Source organism: Octopus bimaculoides, chromosome 2 (assembly GCF_046866305.1).
Source record: "Octopus bimaculoides isolate indiv1 chromosome 2, ASM4686630v1, whole genome shotgun sequence".
NCBI classification, from domain to species: Eukaryota; Metazoa; Mollusca; class Cephalopoda; order Octopoda; family Octopodidae; genus Octopus; species Octopus bimaculoides.
In genome coordinates, this window is record NC_142929.1 from 157,393,404 (window position 1) to 157,410,958 (window position 17,555).

The window sequence follows — 17,555 nt, forward strand, 5'->3', positions numbered from 1 at the left end:
AAGGCATCCAGCTGTAGAAACTCTGCAAGATCAGATTGGAGCCTGGTGCAGCTTTCTGACTTGCCAGTCCTCAGTCAAACCGTCCAACCCATGCCAGCATGGAAAGTGAACGTTAAACGATGATGATGCTTTGTATCCGAGACACCAGATGTAAACAAAGAGATTGAAACGAAAAATGGGTGTATATGCCATATGTCAGGAGTTTTTTTTGCTTCTTCTTCGGCACCCAACTAATCCATTAATCAGTGTTGGCTATAATTTCTATAGAATATCTGTAGAGATAACCTTAACAAGTGAAGTAATAGTTTATGTCAGCAAATTGTAATATAACTAATTGAAACAGTAGAATATGTTTTTGTAACACAAGAGAAGGCTTCAAGCAGAAATGTTCATTGTAGAAAGATCAAAGTATTAGACATCTTCCTTTTGTCATAAAATATGTTCTATGGTTTGAACTGTATATTACCTGAAAACATAACTCTGTTTTTCTTTTTTATAATAATGAAATTATTGTATATAGTGCTCAGGTGCATTACAACTCAAAGGTACATGTACATAGGCGCAGGAGTGGCTGTGTGGTAAGTAGCTTGCTTACCAACCACATGGTTCCGGGTTTATTCCTACTGCGTGGCACCTTGGGCAAGTGTCTACTATAGCCTCAGGCCGACCAAAGCCTTGAGTGGATTTGGTAGACGGAAACTGAAAGCCCGTCGTATATATGTATGTATATATATATATATATATATATATATATATATATGTATGTGCGTGTATATGTTTGTGTCTGTGTTTGCCCCCCCAGCATCACTTGACAACCGATGCTGGTGTGTTTACGTCCCCGTAACTTAGCGGTTCGGCAAAAGAGACTAAGTCCTGGGGTCGATTTGCTCGACTAAAGGCGGTGCTCCAGCATGGCCACAGTCAAATGACTGAAACAAGTAAAAGAGTAAAAAGAGTAAAGAGTATAGTACATAGAATTATGTACAAAAGTCAGGAAAGTGAACAAACAGTGTATGAATTGTAATATACATGTGTGCATGCATATGGTGAGGGAAGGGGTATCAGGTGTAGTGTTGGCGAATCTCAGGAAGCATGGCGGTTTTAAAGGATGCAATGTCTCAGCAACTAATAACCGATGCAGGTAGTTTGTTCCATACTTCAGTAACTCTTAGCATGAAAAAATGTTTCCGAAAGTCATGGGAGCTGTACTGTTTTCTGACTTTGTAAGCATGCCCACGTGTTAGACACATGGAACTCAAAAAGGTGCTCAAAGTGGTTGTTGGCACAATGTCTAATAATTTTGTGGTTTTCAAAGTCAGTTGCCAGACGTCGGAGTTTCAATGTATCTATGCCCAGGGAAGCAAGGTGTTTAGAGTATGGTAGATGCCTGATGGAGGGTATTCGCTTGGTTGCACGTCTCTGAACAGTTTCCAGGAGGTCAAAGTCCTGAACCAGATAGGGGTTCCAGACTGGTGATGCAAATTTCTGTTATTATGTAGAAAAATGACTGTTGCAACAATATTTCATATTGAGTTCAAATCATGCCTAAGTCCATTTTCCCATTCATCATTCCACAGTTGATTAAATAAATAATAGGGGTCAATGTCATCAGCTCTATCATTGAAGGGAGATGCCCCATCATGGCCACAGTACAATGACTGACGCCAGAAAAATAATAAAAGCAAAATTCATGAAGTGAAAGATTATATGATTATTGTTAAATTGCAAGTCATCCCTGGTTGAGCAGACCCACCATTAAAGACATTCAAGCGGTGACCATCCTATGCATCATCCATCCTTTTAAAGCAGTAGGGTGTAGATGTGATTGCTATTTCTAGCAGGCTGAGTGGTAACATAGAAACTCCCATGTGAAATGGTGAATGTGAGGTGGTAAACAGCATAAATGAAATGAAATGGCTACAACCAGGAATGAAAAAGAGACTCACATTACAGAATTAACATTGAAAAGAGATGAAACAAAATTAACATTGAAACAAGGTTTAGATTTATTGCTGCTAAAACTTTCAATATTTTTATAAAACATTCCTATTATATAATAAATTAATAATATAACTTCAGTTTCATTACTGCATAACACTTTCCTTTCAAAATACTTCAATTTAGATTAGCTGTCTCTGTTATAAATGAAACAAATTTCTTTGGGCTAAATTTTAGGTTATATAGAAAAGGAGAAAGAGAAACAAACCAAAAATTGAAAAAAATACAAATTAAGAATTGGGATGTTTTATTCCAAAATAGAGTAGAACAAAACAGTATGAAATGAAATAACTTTTTTTTTCTTCTTTTATTGTCCAGACAAACAAAAGATGTTTATGAATTGATAAATGATTTCACTCTAGATGGCAATGTTTACTAGAGAGAACTACTAAGAACTTCCATTCTCTGGTTAATCTCAGCGCGTTTCTTACTTATAGCTGGCTCACTCTCAATGTAGGCTTGTTTATTCATTTTATTATTTATTAATTTCTCAGCATAATTTATAGCTTGATTGATAAGTTCCTTGTATTGGCTATCAAGCTTCTGCAGCTCAGCAACCTGTTAGATATCAAAACAAAACAGTATTAACTCACGTGAATGCATTCAGACAGGAACAGTTTAACCCTCTAACATTCAGATTACTTTGTCAAGTGTTATACTTATATATTTACATTTTATAAAATTAATTCTGTATTATCTCATAGCTTTGAGATTTAGAAGATGTGATTGTTTATTTTTAGGATGACATTGCAGGGTAGGTGTGAGAAGCTGGATCTTGCTGGTTTAAACATAAAACAGGTAGAATATTTGGGCCAGATATGGCCAGTTTAAATACTAAAAAGGTTAAGACTCAAGTCAAACAAGCAAAATTGAAATGATGGTTATGGGTTTTCAGTGAAATGGAGGAGAGGATTGAAGCAGATGTTGAGTGGGAACATTAAGAAATGTTCAAGAAGAGTGAGACATATTGAATGGTAAGTGATCAAAATATCTTTCCCTGTTTGAAGCAATGAAATTTCAATCATGAGAAAATTGAGATTAAAGAATAACTGAGAATTTTGCATTTGACACAGCAAAGTTAAAAAAACCAACTATTTTAACAATTTAAATAAGAATATGATAGAAAAATTGGATTGTAAATGACAAAATAAATTTGTAACTAAATAATTTATTTTATTCTCATAAAGTAAATTATAAATCCTGATAATTTGATGCAAAAGTGCCAGAGAAACTATGTTATATTGTGAAAATGTAGTATATCTCAAAAATTACGTAGGATTTTAAATAACAAGTGAACATTTAAAATTTTAGACTCTAAAATTAAATGTGCTGTATATTCTTTCTGTAGGGAACAGTGAAAAACAAGTACAAGCTCATATCATCTAAATAATCTTCAACATTCTCTTCTGTCTTCATAAGGAGCAGACGACACTTCAAGATGTGTCCTTAATACCAGCCGGCCTATTTTTACTACTGTCCACTATGCGTGGAAAAAAACCAATTGAGTAATAAAGGATTATCTTTATTGAAAAATCCGTGAAATTCTTTCTCTATATTAAAAATAGTTATGCATGTATATTGATGTATATATTATCAAGAAATGCAAGTAAAAAAAGCTAACCTAATAAATGATCTGATGCAAAAGAAACAACTGAAATAACGGAGATAAAAAAAAAAAAAAAAAGGTGAAAATGAACTCACTTTTTCGGCAGCTTCTGCCCCTTCTTCTTTTAGAGTAGCTTGAAGGGTGTGTATCCGCTGAGTCAGCTGTTTGTAATCACTATCGATTTTCTTGCGACTTGTCTGGAAAACACTGGCTTCTTTGTTGCTTTTAAACTTGTTTGTAGCATCATCATACGTTTGATACAGAGCACTTCTCTTATCATGGCTACTCTGAACTTCTTCAATCAAACTTGCAATTCTCATTTTGCTCTCTTTAGCTTCATCCTATGTATACAAATAATTAAGTTTATGCATGTACATACTTATATGTAAAACATATATACACACACACACATATATATAGATAAACATACACTTACAAAGATATATAAATATATATACACACACTCACAAAGATATATAAATGTATACACATACACACGTGTGTATATTATGTATACATGTATAAAAATAAATGCATAGATGGGCAAACAAATGGTGCTGGATCAGATTATAATTATATAGCACATGGAGAAAAATGCTTTAACCCTTTCGTTACTATATTTCTGACCAAAATACACCCCTCATGAGTTTCAATTAAATTCTAAAATAATCATGAATTTAGACTAGTCTCATTAAACACCTGTAACTTTTTTATTTATCAACATATTAATGTGATATTTGGAACATAATTAAAGAAAGGGTTCTTAATCAATTCTATTGCATAATTTTTGTCTCTGGGGGTACTGCTAGTGTCTCTCACATGTAAATATTGGTTCAGCTTCACGAACCGTACTCGTTCATAATACTGGAAATATATTCATCGCCAAAAGGTTCCTGATCGCTCCAGTAATTTGTTATTCTGGGTAACTGTCTAATACCCATAATAATATTTATGGCAAAAAATGCCCGTATTTCATCTACAGTTGCAGGAAACCACAAGCTATCTTTTTTCTCCGGTTTGTTTACATTCTGCGTAACGGTTTGTTTCCAGAGTAATCATTTCAAATAAGCATGAAAAAAAAGTCTAAAGGTTTCGCTTCCTGAGAAAGACTATGGGTAGACCCTGTTTCCTCAGAAAAATTGTTAATAAAAATATTTTTAAAATCTTTTTCTGGTGTAAAATCATCCTCGCTGTCGCCGTCGCTGCTTTCAGTTTCGGATACAGAAATATCCAATTCATTATCGTTCACCACGTGCTTTTGTAGCTCATTCATTCTTTTCTACGATATCTCCATATCTTCTGTTGAAAAACCTTCAAATTCGGAATCACTGCTTGATAGCATGAAACTCCTCTCCATCTTCAAAGTTGAAAAAAATTAACGCCGCAAAAAATGTGGAGAAAAAATCTTCCAAAATTCACTGAGTTCAAATATCACCCCAAACAATGTCGGAGACAATAACTCAACTGTTTGAAAAGTGAAATCAGGTGTTTTAACGAATGTACTAACGAGATTTGGGTTCAAATATACATTTAAATAACAATGGGTACGCTCGGCCGGTTAGTCTTATGAACCAAAAAATTTTTCACCCGGCTACAGCCGGGTTAGTAACGAAAGGGTTAAGGAGTTTAAATCACAAGGGATTGGTAACAGTTCCATTCAGAAATGTTCATAATAGTTGTGATGTATGTTTGTATATACCAGGAATAGTTATGAGGTAAGTTCATAGTATTGATATTAAATATGAGGTTAAGGGAGTTCATCACAGGTTAATCCTTAAAACTGAAAGAGAAGGAAGGTGCAGAATGTCTCTTACAGCTGTTTCAAGAATAAATACCCAGTTGGTGCAGTTCTCTGCAAGCAGTCTGCAACCAACATTTTAATGGCAGTCCATTCCATTTTTGGAGGAAACGTGAGTTAGGACTTGGTGAGAAATGAATACCTAAGAGGAGTGGAATATGTGTGTGTGTGTGTGCATGGACAAACACATCAATACTTTCATCATCATACACTTATTTTTGCCATGCTTGCAATGGGACACATGAAATTTATTGAAGCAGATTTTCTACAACTGGATGCCATTCCTGTTGCCAACCCTCACCTGTTTCTCCACATATGGTAATATGGTTCCATGGCTAGACATGTTTTTCATGGAAGACGGGGAAATGAACAACATTGCTTGTATGATGGTGACACTTATTTACAATCATCACATGTCAAGACAAGGTGAGACACACACATATACATACACATACAATGTCAAAAGGCCTAATGGTTAATTCACATATCAGCATTCAGGGATCAGAAAATCCAATTATTATCAGTGAAATATCATGGGCAGAGATGAAGAAAACAAAACCCATGACACATGATTGTTTTTCCTTGTCTCAATGTCAATGCAAACAGGAAAATGTCCTAAGTGTTACCCTTCTTTCTCTGATTAAACCACAAAAAATATGAATAAACTATTCAAACAGTTAAAACAATTACAAAATAAAATGTGTTAATAATAATATACTGACCTTTGTAATGGAGAAATCTAAACGGACATAGATAATAACAACAAGGAAGAGCAGATAAAAAGCACCAACCACAAGCAGTGGCTCTTGTAATAATAAGAACTTCTGGAAGCTATAGCCCAGCTGAAATATAAACAAAAATAATGACATCAAATTACTACATTTAGAAATTAAATACTAATTCATTCAATTCAAATTTTCAGATTTAACAGAAAACTTACGAAAATATGATTTTATGTCTTTCTTAAAGTGATTGCAAGAAGAGATAAATTTGGTTCTTGAACCTATTTTACAGTTTAATTAGTGACCTCTACTACAAACTACCAATAAAATAAATAGAACTATTGGTCACTTAGTATTTTTATGGATTGGCAGTATTGTTAGAACATTAGCCCAAATGCTTTCAGTAGTTGGTTACATTGCTTCATGCTCTAAGTTCAAATCCTACCACGGTCATCTTAGCCTGTCATTCATCAGTTGTTGATGAAATTAAACACCATTGAGGTTATAAAGTTGATTTGCTCAACTATACCCTCCTCCAAATGTGTGGCCATGTACTTATGTCAGAATATCAACATTTATTTTGCATATACATACTAAAATTTATCCTACAATAACTTGAATAACTCTCTGTACACTATAAAAGAGCAAATATTTAAAAAAACTTAATGGTATTGATATATCATGGGGGATCCAACCTAAATTGGATGAGTTGGTTATAACACCTTAGAATGCGGCAAATGTTTCGAGAAATAACCTTGTGTAGATGACAAATGCTAAAAAGCAGACTACTATATTGGCTGATGAGATTCTCATCAGCACAGGCGGATAGCACTATTGTATCAAGTGATTTCACCATAAATAGCAGATCACCAACAGAGGCTGTCCAAACTCCAAATGTCAGGTCAAAAATCAGCCAATTTATGTCTATTATATTTTGATCAGTTTGATCCCTAATCATCATCAGGTGTCTTATTCCTGGACGTGTTACATGGTCCTCAACTGGATTTAAACCAGAAACCTTGATTTCTAAACCAAGAGTTCTTATCTACTATATTTTTTCATCTTTAACAAGCAGGTTATCATTTGAAAAATTATAATTTTAGTATTATTTGGATTAACTGTTCTGGTTGATGAGATTAATGCAAGTTTCTATAGAAGTGTAAAATGTATTTCAGAAGACTTACTTCAAAATCTTGAATATGCTGTTCCACCAAATTGCTCTTGTGTAATACTATAACAGGTCTGCCAATTGTATCCAAGTAAGTAAAATGCAACTGTCTTTTACCATGAACAACTTCAAAAGGAGCCTTTAGCTTGATGTTTCTAACGAGAATATCAACATTGAAAATATGAAAATATCAACAATGAAAAAAACCACTGTACTTTAACATTTAAGTATTTCATAGTCAGCACACAAAAAACAAAATGGATTGAGTAATTCTGTGTATTATAATTTATTTCTACTTTAAACAAGTGCAGACAACATTAATAACAGACCTTTGCAACCATCTGAGCTTTTTGTGCAAATCAATATTTTATCACATCATTTACATACATACATACATACTTACATAAAAGTTGGGGGAGGATATTCACACTTACTAGGTGCATGCATGGCTGTGTCATTAAGAAGTTTTCTTCCCAGCCATGTGGTTTCAGTTTCAGTCTCATTGAACAGCACTTTGCACAAACAACAAGCAAAACCTCATAAATCATCATCATCATCATCATCGTTTAACGTCCGCTTTCCATGCTAGCATGGGTTGGACGATTTGACTGAGGACTGGTGCAACCGGATGGCTACACCAGGCTCCAATCTAATTTGGCAGAGTTTCTATAGCTGGATGCCCTTCCTAACGCCAACCACTCAGAGTGTAGTGGGTGCTTTTACATGTCACCCGCACGAAAACGGCCACGCTCGAAATGGTGTCTTTTATGTGCCACCCGCACAAGAGCCAGTCCAGGGGCACTGGCAACGATCTTGCTCGAAAACCCTACAAGGCCAGTCAGGCGGTACTGGCAACGGTCACGCTCAGGATGGTACATCTTATGTGCAACCCGCACAAGAGCCAGTCCAGGGGCACTGGCAACGATCTCACTTGGCTTGCCGGGTCTTCTCACGCACAGCACATTTCCAAAGGTCTCGGTCAGTAGTCACCGGGATTTGCTAAATGAAAGCTGAAACAGGCCTGTCATATATGCATGTATAAAGTGTTGTATGCACGCATGTGTGTTTGTTTTTGTTTGTTTACATTTGCACTTCTTTGGAAATCACTCAGCTTCAAGCAATGATGTTATTTCTCCTATCACCAAGTCATTTGCTAGCTTTTCAACTTCAAAGACATGTGAAATAGGACATTTCTTATTTGAAAAACAGGTAAGAGTTAATGACAGGGAAAGCATCTGGCTCAATAATATATACTTCTAACCCACACTAGCATGGTAAAATGAACACAAAAATTAACAAAGTATTTTATTTTTGTACTCTGGTATACAAAGTATACCAGGGTATAGAAAGTAACTGCAAAACTATACAGTATAAAGCATATCAGCATAACTGAATTCATACATTATCCTATAATAAAGATAAAACTGTACTAGTATAGAATACAGTAGATTTCCTATGTTGATGCTATAACTGTACAAGTGTATCGCACACTAAAAAAGTCATGTAAATGGATATAACACTACCAGTATACAGTATAGTAAATATATGATGAGGATATAACTGTATCAATATCACAGATATCCTAAAGTCTGTCTGAAGCCTACAGGTTCATGAGGCAGGAGCTTATCCAAGTTTTCAAGACCTTAAAGGCTGAGAGTACAGGGATTCTCATTGAGAGTACAGTATGTCACAGGGTTAATCCCTGGTACTCATTTTCATCTGAATGTACTGAAGCAATGTAGAATGAAGTGCCTTGCTCAAAGACACATGTCACCCAGTCCCACAACCTAACAATCCCAAGCCTAGATTCCTTCACACATGTCCTATAGTGATGGTATAATTACATCCAATTAGAATATAATATTTATCATAGAATCTTATGTAGAGGAAATGAAGTTATAGAGTAGTTATGCTTTTAACTGAAGTGAAACGACTATAATTAAATCAGTCAATTTACCAAGATGTTGGTTACCATATCACATTACCCTAGCACATCTTGTTTGTTGGCACTCCGTCGCTTATGACGTCGAGGGTTCCAGTTGATCCGATCAACGGAACAGCCTGCTCGTGAAATTAAAGTGCAAGTGGCTGAGCACTCCACAGACACGTGTACCCTTAACGTAGTTCTCGGGGAGATTCAGCGTGACACAGTGTGACAAGGCTGGCCCTTTGAAATACAGGTACAACAGAAACAGGAAGTAAGAGTGAGAGAAAGTTGTGGTGAAAGAGTACAGCAGGGTTCGCCACCATCCCCTGCCGGAGCCTCGTGGAGCTTTTAGGTGTTTTTGCTCAATAAACACTCACAACGCCCGGTCTGGGAATCGAAACCGCGATCCTATGACCACAAGTCTGCTGCCCTAACCACTGGGCCATTGCGCCTCCACCCTAGCACATCTAGTGCTAAACAATAAAACAAAATACAATAATAGACTAACAAACGTAATTCCTTTAATTTGAGATTGTTTTACTAACTTGACTGGCTATTTAGATTAGGCCTTATACAATATTTGCATTCCTGATGCTAATATTGATGAACATATGGTGCTCATATTGGCTACAGTTTATGAAAAACATAAGATAGTTAACAAAAAAAAAGTGTATTTACTTGGAGCCTTCTGGTAGGATTATCTTCACTGTCAAATGATCAACAATTTGGTCGTCAAATACATGATCCATAAGACGCATCTTCAACAAATACTTGTCTCCTGCACAATAAAGACATTGGACAATTAGTTTCCAGACCTCCATATCTGTCATTGTATCTCTCCTTCTCCTTCAACTCATATTTCTATCAGCCACAGCTCCCACCTTGTTCATCATTCACCTCTCCCTACAATACCAACCACCTGTCACTCTCTTCCCACTCACCTTCCTCAATCTTCTGTTCCTTGTCTCTCTTCAATTCATCTTGTACTTTGAGATATGCACTGACATTTCATCATCACCATCTTCATCTATCTTTCCAACTACTCCCACTCACCCTTATATGGCAGGGTAGCCATTTATCTCCTCCACATCAACTTTAGCCTCTCAACTCTCAGCACAAAGCTTCCTCTTTTCTACAAGTCTCCCACTTAGTTGAGGGGGCTTTTAGCCATGTGAGTTATACAGCAACCACATTAGTACTGAATTCACACAAAAAAAAAGCACCCAGAATACTCTGTAAAGTGGTTGGTATTAGGAAGGGCATCCAGCCATAGAAACCATGCCAAAGCAGACACAAGTGTTTGGCACAGTCCTCTGACTCACTGGATTCTGTTGGTCCATCCAATCCCTGCTAGCACAGAAGATGGATCTTAAATAAAGAGGATATTCACTGAGACGAAAATCTACTCTCTCTCACACCCACAGACCCTACAATACTACTTAAATGAACAACCTGTATTCTCTGCTTCTTGAATCATCACTATTACATCACTCTCACCAAACCTCACTTCACTCACTTGTCTCCGATCCTCAGTATCTTCCATTTCATGTCATTTTAAATATTCTTTTCTACTCTAGGCACAAGGCCCGAAATTTTGGGGGGAGAGGGCCAGCCAATTAGATCGACCCTAGTACGCAACTGGTACTTAATTTATCAACCCTGAAACATGAAAAGCAAAGTCGATCTTGGTGGAATTTGAACTCAGAATGTAAAGACAGACGGAATGCCACTAAGCATTTTGCCCGGCATGCTAACGTTTCTGACAGCTCACCATGTCATTTTAAGTATTGTCTACTTCTTCCTTCCAACCATTACATCTCCCTACAACCACCTTTTAGCTTTGTCTTCATGTACCTTTAAAACAACCAGTGAAGACAACTTCTGCAGACAAATGAGCCAATAAGTGAAGCGTCTCCAAGGTTGCTTGACCTGCTGAAAATTCCCACAAATCCAACCCCATCCCAACATCTTAAAAATAAAAAGGACACATTGGATAATGTAGTCTTAGGTACTCTGAAAAGGATGAGATGGAATGCTTTCTGGTCAGAGGTCTGCTTGATCAGAAATGTCTTGGAGAGCCAAATGTCAACAATTCTTGCAGATACATGTTAAGCAGAAGACAGAGTGGTACGACCTAGTTTCTTATAAAATCTATTGGAGTGATCTACCTCATGTTGAATATAGAACTACCTCATCGAAGAATTAACTCTACTCCAATTTCCTACGTTCAAAGTTAACCTGTACCAACCTTCCCTTATCTAGGAGGACCTACAAAAGGTGTCCTACCTCTTAAAGATACAGTTCTAGAAACAAAAATACTGTGAAGCCATCTTAACAAGCTATTACAAAGAGCACTTATTTTGTAAACGAAAGCTGTAATATCTACATCTTGATGAATTAAGTTGTATAAACACAGCATTTTTAATCCCCACCCCCAGCAATGTCAGTAGTGAATGGTCTACCTTTATTGTAAAGATATTCATAACTGGGTACATTGTAGCCAATGTAATACTGGGTCTTCCAACCACCAAAGAGTGGAAACCTAGGACGGAGTTCTAATTCAACAGAATCGTCCATTTCCTTCAAATGACTAGTAGAAATGTTTCCAATTTCATCACGGTAATAGACATCTCTGGCAGCAGCTGGTAGAATAGTCTAGAAGTAAAAAAAGAATAAAAATAGTCAAGACTATTGAAAAGGTTGCAAGACGCAACAAAAATTTTAGGAAAATAAAAATAAGAAATAAGTGGAAATTTTAACGGTGAGTGTGTTAAATTTTAAGGTACAATAAGAAAATGACTCTCCCCAGATACAACAGAATATATATATATATAAGTACATTTTAGATTGGTCTCAGGATTACTTTACACAACTTTAGAATTCGTCCATGTCTAGTATGCATGTAACTTCATACTTAACCCTTTAGCATTGAGATTATTCTATGAAATGTAACACTTATTTATCTACATTGTTTTGAATTTATCTAGCATTTTCTTGTAGCTTTTGCGATTTCAGTAATGTGACTGTATGTTTCTTAGACTAACATTATACAGTAGGTAGGAGAGGCTGGATCTGGCCAGTTTGAACATAAAAAAAAGAAGATTTTGACCGGATATGGCCAGTTTAAATGCTGAAGGGTTAAAGCCCAAACAGAGAAATAGGTAAAAGATGACTTCATCTGATGGTAATGCACAACTACACACTCACACGTTTACATTTTGCAGAGTGTGACATATTACAAAACACATTAATAAAACAATTCCTAATCAGAATTAGAATATGAATTTTCTTATTTCCAAAATCTGTCTTTTTCTATTCGTCCATTATCTAGATGAGAAGTTAATGTATTCGTAATGGACTCCTTTAATGATGTTTAAAAGAAAACTGATCCTGGTGAATTACAATTAAGAAATGAATCAATCCTATAACAAAACTTGCAGAAAATACAAATTGAGAAATTATCAATTTAAGAATCGTGACAAAACTTTCGGATTAGCAGAATATGTTGATGACTTTTCCAAACTTACTTTATTTATAATGCTTGTCCTATCAAAGTTTTTAAATCAATAAGAAACCACTAAATTCCATCTTAACTTTTTAATCAAATACCAATTATTTCATTATTTTCACATTTACTTCTTTCTTTACTATAACCGAATGGTAACAGTCATGTGAAGAATCAATACCACTACTACCTTTTCTTAAACTTATTTTGTCAGAAAAGTGCAAAAATTATATGATAATTTTTCATTTTAACCCTTTACCTGTCCAAATTATTTTCATAAGTTTGTCCTAAACATCCATATTTCTTTTCAGACTTTTAGTTAGCAGTTGCTTCATACGTTCCGATTAATATAAAACTTTCCTATGTCCCAAGTTACTCTGGTGGTTGACAAAAAAATTGGGAATGTGTGTAGTATATGATGCATGGAGGCCAGGGAAATATATCCTGCATATTACATGTGATACACAGGATAAGATTACTTTAAGTCAAAATTATGTCAGACTGATAGAGACATATGTACATGTGTATCCTTGAAAGGATACACAAATCCCAATCAATATCATCATCATCATCATCATTATTTAATGTCTGTTTTCCATTCTGGCATGGGTTGGATGGGGCTGGCAAGTCAGAAAACTGCACCAATCCCTGCTGTCTGCCTTGGCATGATTTCTATGGCTGGATGCCCTTCCTAAATGTTTTAGTAATAATCTAAGACATTTTGCTACTATCAGTTTGTTTACTTCAATCATAAATATATCATTAGCTACAATTATACATCAACAATGCTGATTACCTTCACTAATTAGCTGGGTTCATGGTTTTATATGGATTTCATTCATAAAGATATTAAATATCTATTTGGAACACCTCTCAATTAGTCCATGAAACATGAGGTGTTAATTTAAACCAGTAATTACAGGAGAAAAAGTATTAGATAAAATAAGATTTGTGTAATGTTGTTTACTTTGAAAGATTTGATAGAGGAGACACCATCTTGGTTTCGTTGATAATCATAACGAGAGAATGGCCCTTTCAGTGTGGCTCCAGAATGAGCTACTTGAAAATGTTCTTCCACTGCAATATTGCCCCAGTGTGAAATTTCAATAACACGTTCCATGTAGGTTACAGTCAAGAATGGACTGTTATTTTCAAAATGGACTTTCAGCTCTTCCTGCAGAAAACAAAATAGATCATAAAGTGGTCATCAGATGATAATTATTGTGTGAGAAACAACACATATCATTAACATATTAAATACACACTTTTCGTCAACATCGAAATGCAAGTTGTATAGTCTTTAAAATTTCTAAAATTTTCTATACACTTCTTTATATATCAAGATATACACACTTTATCATATGGCAATATGTCACTCAGTATACAGCATCCATTGCTCAAACAAACAAGTAAACCTCTGCATGGTTGTTCTAGAAATAGCAGCCAACTTTATCTCAACTATTTTAAGGAAGGACACAATGAATAACGTAGTTCTAGACATAACACATTTGGAAAAAAACCTGGATGGTCTCAAATGGAATACAGTTATTCAATTAAAACTGGTCTGAGGCTAAAAAAACAACATGTGCCTATATAAGAAAGAGAGAAGCTTCATCTGGCAGAAGTAAAAACAGGCTCTACACACTCTTCCTATAACTGGTTTTAGGAAAACATTCAACTGTGAAAACCTAAAATATAACTGGTTCAAACAATTTATATGCAAATATTTAAATATGTAGAGCCACACTAGCTATACAAGTATGGTAAAGAGTGGAGGACAAAAAAGCATAGAATGGTTAAAGAATATCAAAAGTAGATATATATATACCGCAGTAAAAGGTTCTTTGTTGGGGTAAGGTCCATAGTTGATACTAGTTTCAGCTTGAGAAACAGGCTTCTTTTTAGTGTAGAACTCAATATTGGAGGAAGCACAAGTGACAACGGCTGATTGACTAATCACTCGATATGGTGAGAACAAATAGAGGTTGGTACTGAACACAACATACTGTTTCTCAGATTGTGCTATTTGAGAAGGATAAGCTTGCAAAGCATGTGTGTATATCTCTTCCAATTCTACAACTGCAGTCTTCCCAGGTTCGATACCAGATGACAAGTCAATTTGGTAGTAAATATTCCTGTAAACAATAAAGAAATAAAATATAATTCCTAAAGAAAGAAAATACAAATAAAATTAAGGTTAATAGTCAGTTGTTACATTCTACTTCAATTTTACATGAGTTATTGGTGGATAGCAACCTTGGAAATAGCAGACAAAAATATTGGCCAGGAATTTACATTTACAGAGATGTTCGTTTTCAAAGCAATTGAGAGTCTGTTGAGGGAAATTTGGCTATTATACTAACAGATCAATCAATTAGGTACATTGTTGTTTAACCCCAAATCAACCTTAATTGAGCAGACCAAAAACATTTCAGCTATGACTGCCCTGACCTTTTAAGGATATTTAGGGTGTAATTTGGTAAAGATTTGGCTGCTTTCTCTAGCAAGTTGAGTGACTATACAGAAGCTTTCTTGCTGACAAGTCTATAGATGTGTTGAATACATCTGTAAATTCAATTCTTTGCTTCAGCTTTAACCCTCAAACAGCAGACATCCTCAAATGATGTTTCATTAGAAAATAGCAGACATCATCACTGTTTTAAAAATTCTACCTGAATATAGACATCATCAACTGATGCCCAAGTGTCTTTGTCAAGTGCTCCTGAATATAAACAGCCCTTATCAAAGAAAGAAATCAAGTCACAGATTTTTCATCCAATATAGAAGTTTTTTCTGAGTTTCCTTCATCATCAGATGAAATAGATGATGACGATAGCCTAATAGCAAAGAAAGTGATACTTCAACTAGCTCTGGATGGAAAAATGCACTGATTTTTCTCCATTCGTACATTTGTTTGACAACAACAATGCAGAAATCTCAAATGAATTTATGCTTATATTGGATGCAAAGGAAAGTGAATATTTTGTGGTACTTAGATTTTGTGTTTTTTTAATGTAAAAATAAGTATAAAAATTACCATAAAAATAAACAAAAAACAAATATTTTTGTTTTTTGCCCATCTGGCTCACATATTCATGCAACCTTTTCCTACTGTTTAATGGTAAAAGCAGGTGTGGTTACCTCATGTGGTTAAAAGAGAAACTTATTTTGCCTAAGAGGATCTGGATTCAATTTTCATTAGCTAATAGTTCAGTATTTGATGTTCAACTATTATGATTTAACAAGAATTATTTGAAAAAATTAATTTGCTAGCTAGTAATAAATTTTTTTTAAAAACTGCTAAACAAAATATATATGCTTTTTTAATTTATTGCATTTTTTTTTCTTTCTTTTTTTTTACTGTCTTTAAAAATATACTGAATAATTAGATGTTACTATGTAGGAAAAGTAAATAAGTGGAACGTTTCATTATAAATATATTTCAATAGTAGGCCATGGGGAAATATTACCCTAGTTAGAAATAAGTATGGGTTGGCAACAGGAAGGGCATCCAGATGTAGAAAATCCACCTTGACAAAATTCTGTCCAACTCATGCAAGCATAGAAAAGTGGATATCAAAACAAAGATGATGGTGATAAGTAGCCATTAACTTTATTATTTAGTATGTTGTATATTTTCTTTTGTATATACTACAATATTAAGAGTATCAGATTTATCAATGAGTAGTTCTGCCTCAAATAATTAATGTGGGAAAAAGTAGTTCACTCAATTACAACTATCACAATGTCGAAACAAGGAGACATAAAGCATTCACATATTCACTCAGACACACACACATTTATATGAGGGTCTTCTTTAAGTTCTCATTTACTAAATCCACTCACAAGGCTTTCGTTGACTCAAGGCTATAGTAGAAGACACTTCCCAACATGCCATGCAGGGGGAGTGAACCCAAAACCTGGTTCGAAAGCAAACATCTAAGTTTTATATCTGAAGTAGTTATTAGAAAAACAAGATATAAATATATAATTAGCTAATTACAAAGAAATATGATAATCATGTCATATGCTTAACCAATCATATTGCTATATTTTCATTGCATGTCTGTGTATGTGTGTATGTATGTGCAACAAGTTTGTTTTTGATTCCTAATGACAAATAATGGAGGGAAATTCCTAATTACAGCTAATGGAGGGCATTTATGAAGATATCCTGTATCAATTCAATGTGCTTAGCAAAAAAGATTCGAAACTACAACCCCGCCATGTATCAGCAAAATGACCACCATGTTTGAATAGAGTGGATCTGTCTCAGACAGCAAACACACAGAATGTTCAGGCAGTATGTTGTATCAACTATTATAAAGAATTTCCAAGTCACTGTAACTCCCATAAACTTGACATCAGTTAAACATCGTCATTCTCATGGAACTAAAACTATACTATTTTACTCCTTGTTCAGTCCACTACCTAAACAAGGACAATTTTGGTTGATAAGTGCAATTTTATGACCAAATGTTGGCAAAATATGAAGCTGCTACACTTAATTGGCCAATAAAACAGCTCAAAGTTATATCTCAATGCTTTCAGACCACCTGTGGCCAACATTTAATAATCAAGATACTTTCATTTTGACAAGATGAAGCTTGGTCTCAATTAGACAGTCACCATAAAGGAATCACTGAACAACAAAACTCTGACAATGTGCAAAATAAGGCATAGCTGGCTAGATTTCAATCTCTCTGATTTTTCTTTATTTGTGCCTGATAAAACATAAAATATATGCTGTTTGTGTGTCCAACCTAAATAACCTCCAGAATCGAATTACAGCAACTTTAGAAGAAATCACACTCAAGCTACATAAAGATGT

The 17,555-nt window shown here is 34.9% G+C and overlaps 1 protein-coding gene across 1 annotated transcript in view; it reads right to left on the reverse strand.

Annotated features, from left to right (window-relative positions):
- Positions 1 to 2,228: 2,228 nt before the first annotated feature.
- LOC106877058 (dolichyl-diphosphooligosaccharide--protein glycosyltransferase subunit 1) overlaps positions 2,229 to 17,555 on the reverse strand; it is a 30,613-nt gene continuing 15,286 nt past the window's right edge. Inside the window, exons 3-10 of the mRNA XM_014925848.3 lie at positions 14,553 to 14,859; positions 13,692 to 13,898; positions 11,682 to 11,874; positions 9,898 to 9,997; positions 7,309 to 7,447; positions 6,125 to 6,244; positions 3,700 to 3,945; positions 2,229 to 2,556 (exon numbers count right to left, since the gene is read on the reverse strand). Of these exons, the coding sequence (XP_014781334.1) occupies positions 2,374 to 2,556; positions 3,700 to 3,945; positions 6,125 to 6,244; positions 7,309 to 7,447; positions 9,898 to 9,997; positions 11,682 to 11,874; positions 13,692 to 13,898; positions 14,553 to 14,859 (1,495 nt within the window). The 3' untranslated portion in view covers positions 2,229 to 2,373. The remainder of the gene's footprint in view (positions 2,557 to 3,699; positions 3,946 to 6,124; positions 6,245 to 7,308; positions 7,448 to 9,897; positions 9,998 to 11,681; positions 11,875 to 13,691; positions 13,899 to 14,552; positions 14,860 to 17,555) is intronic.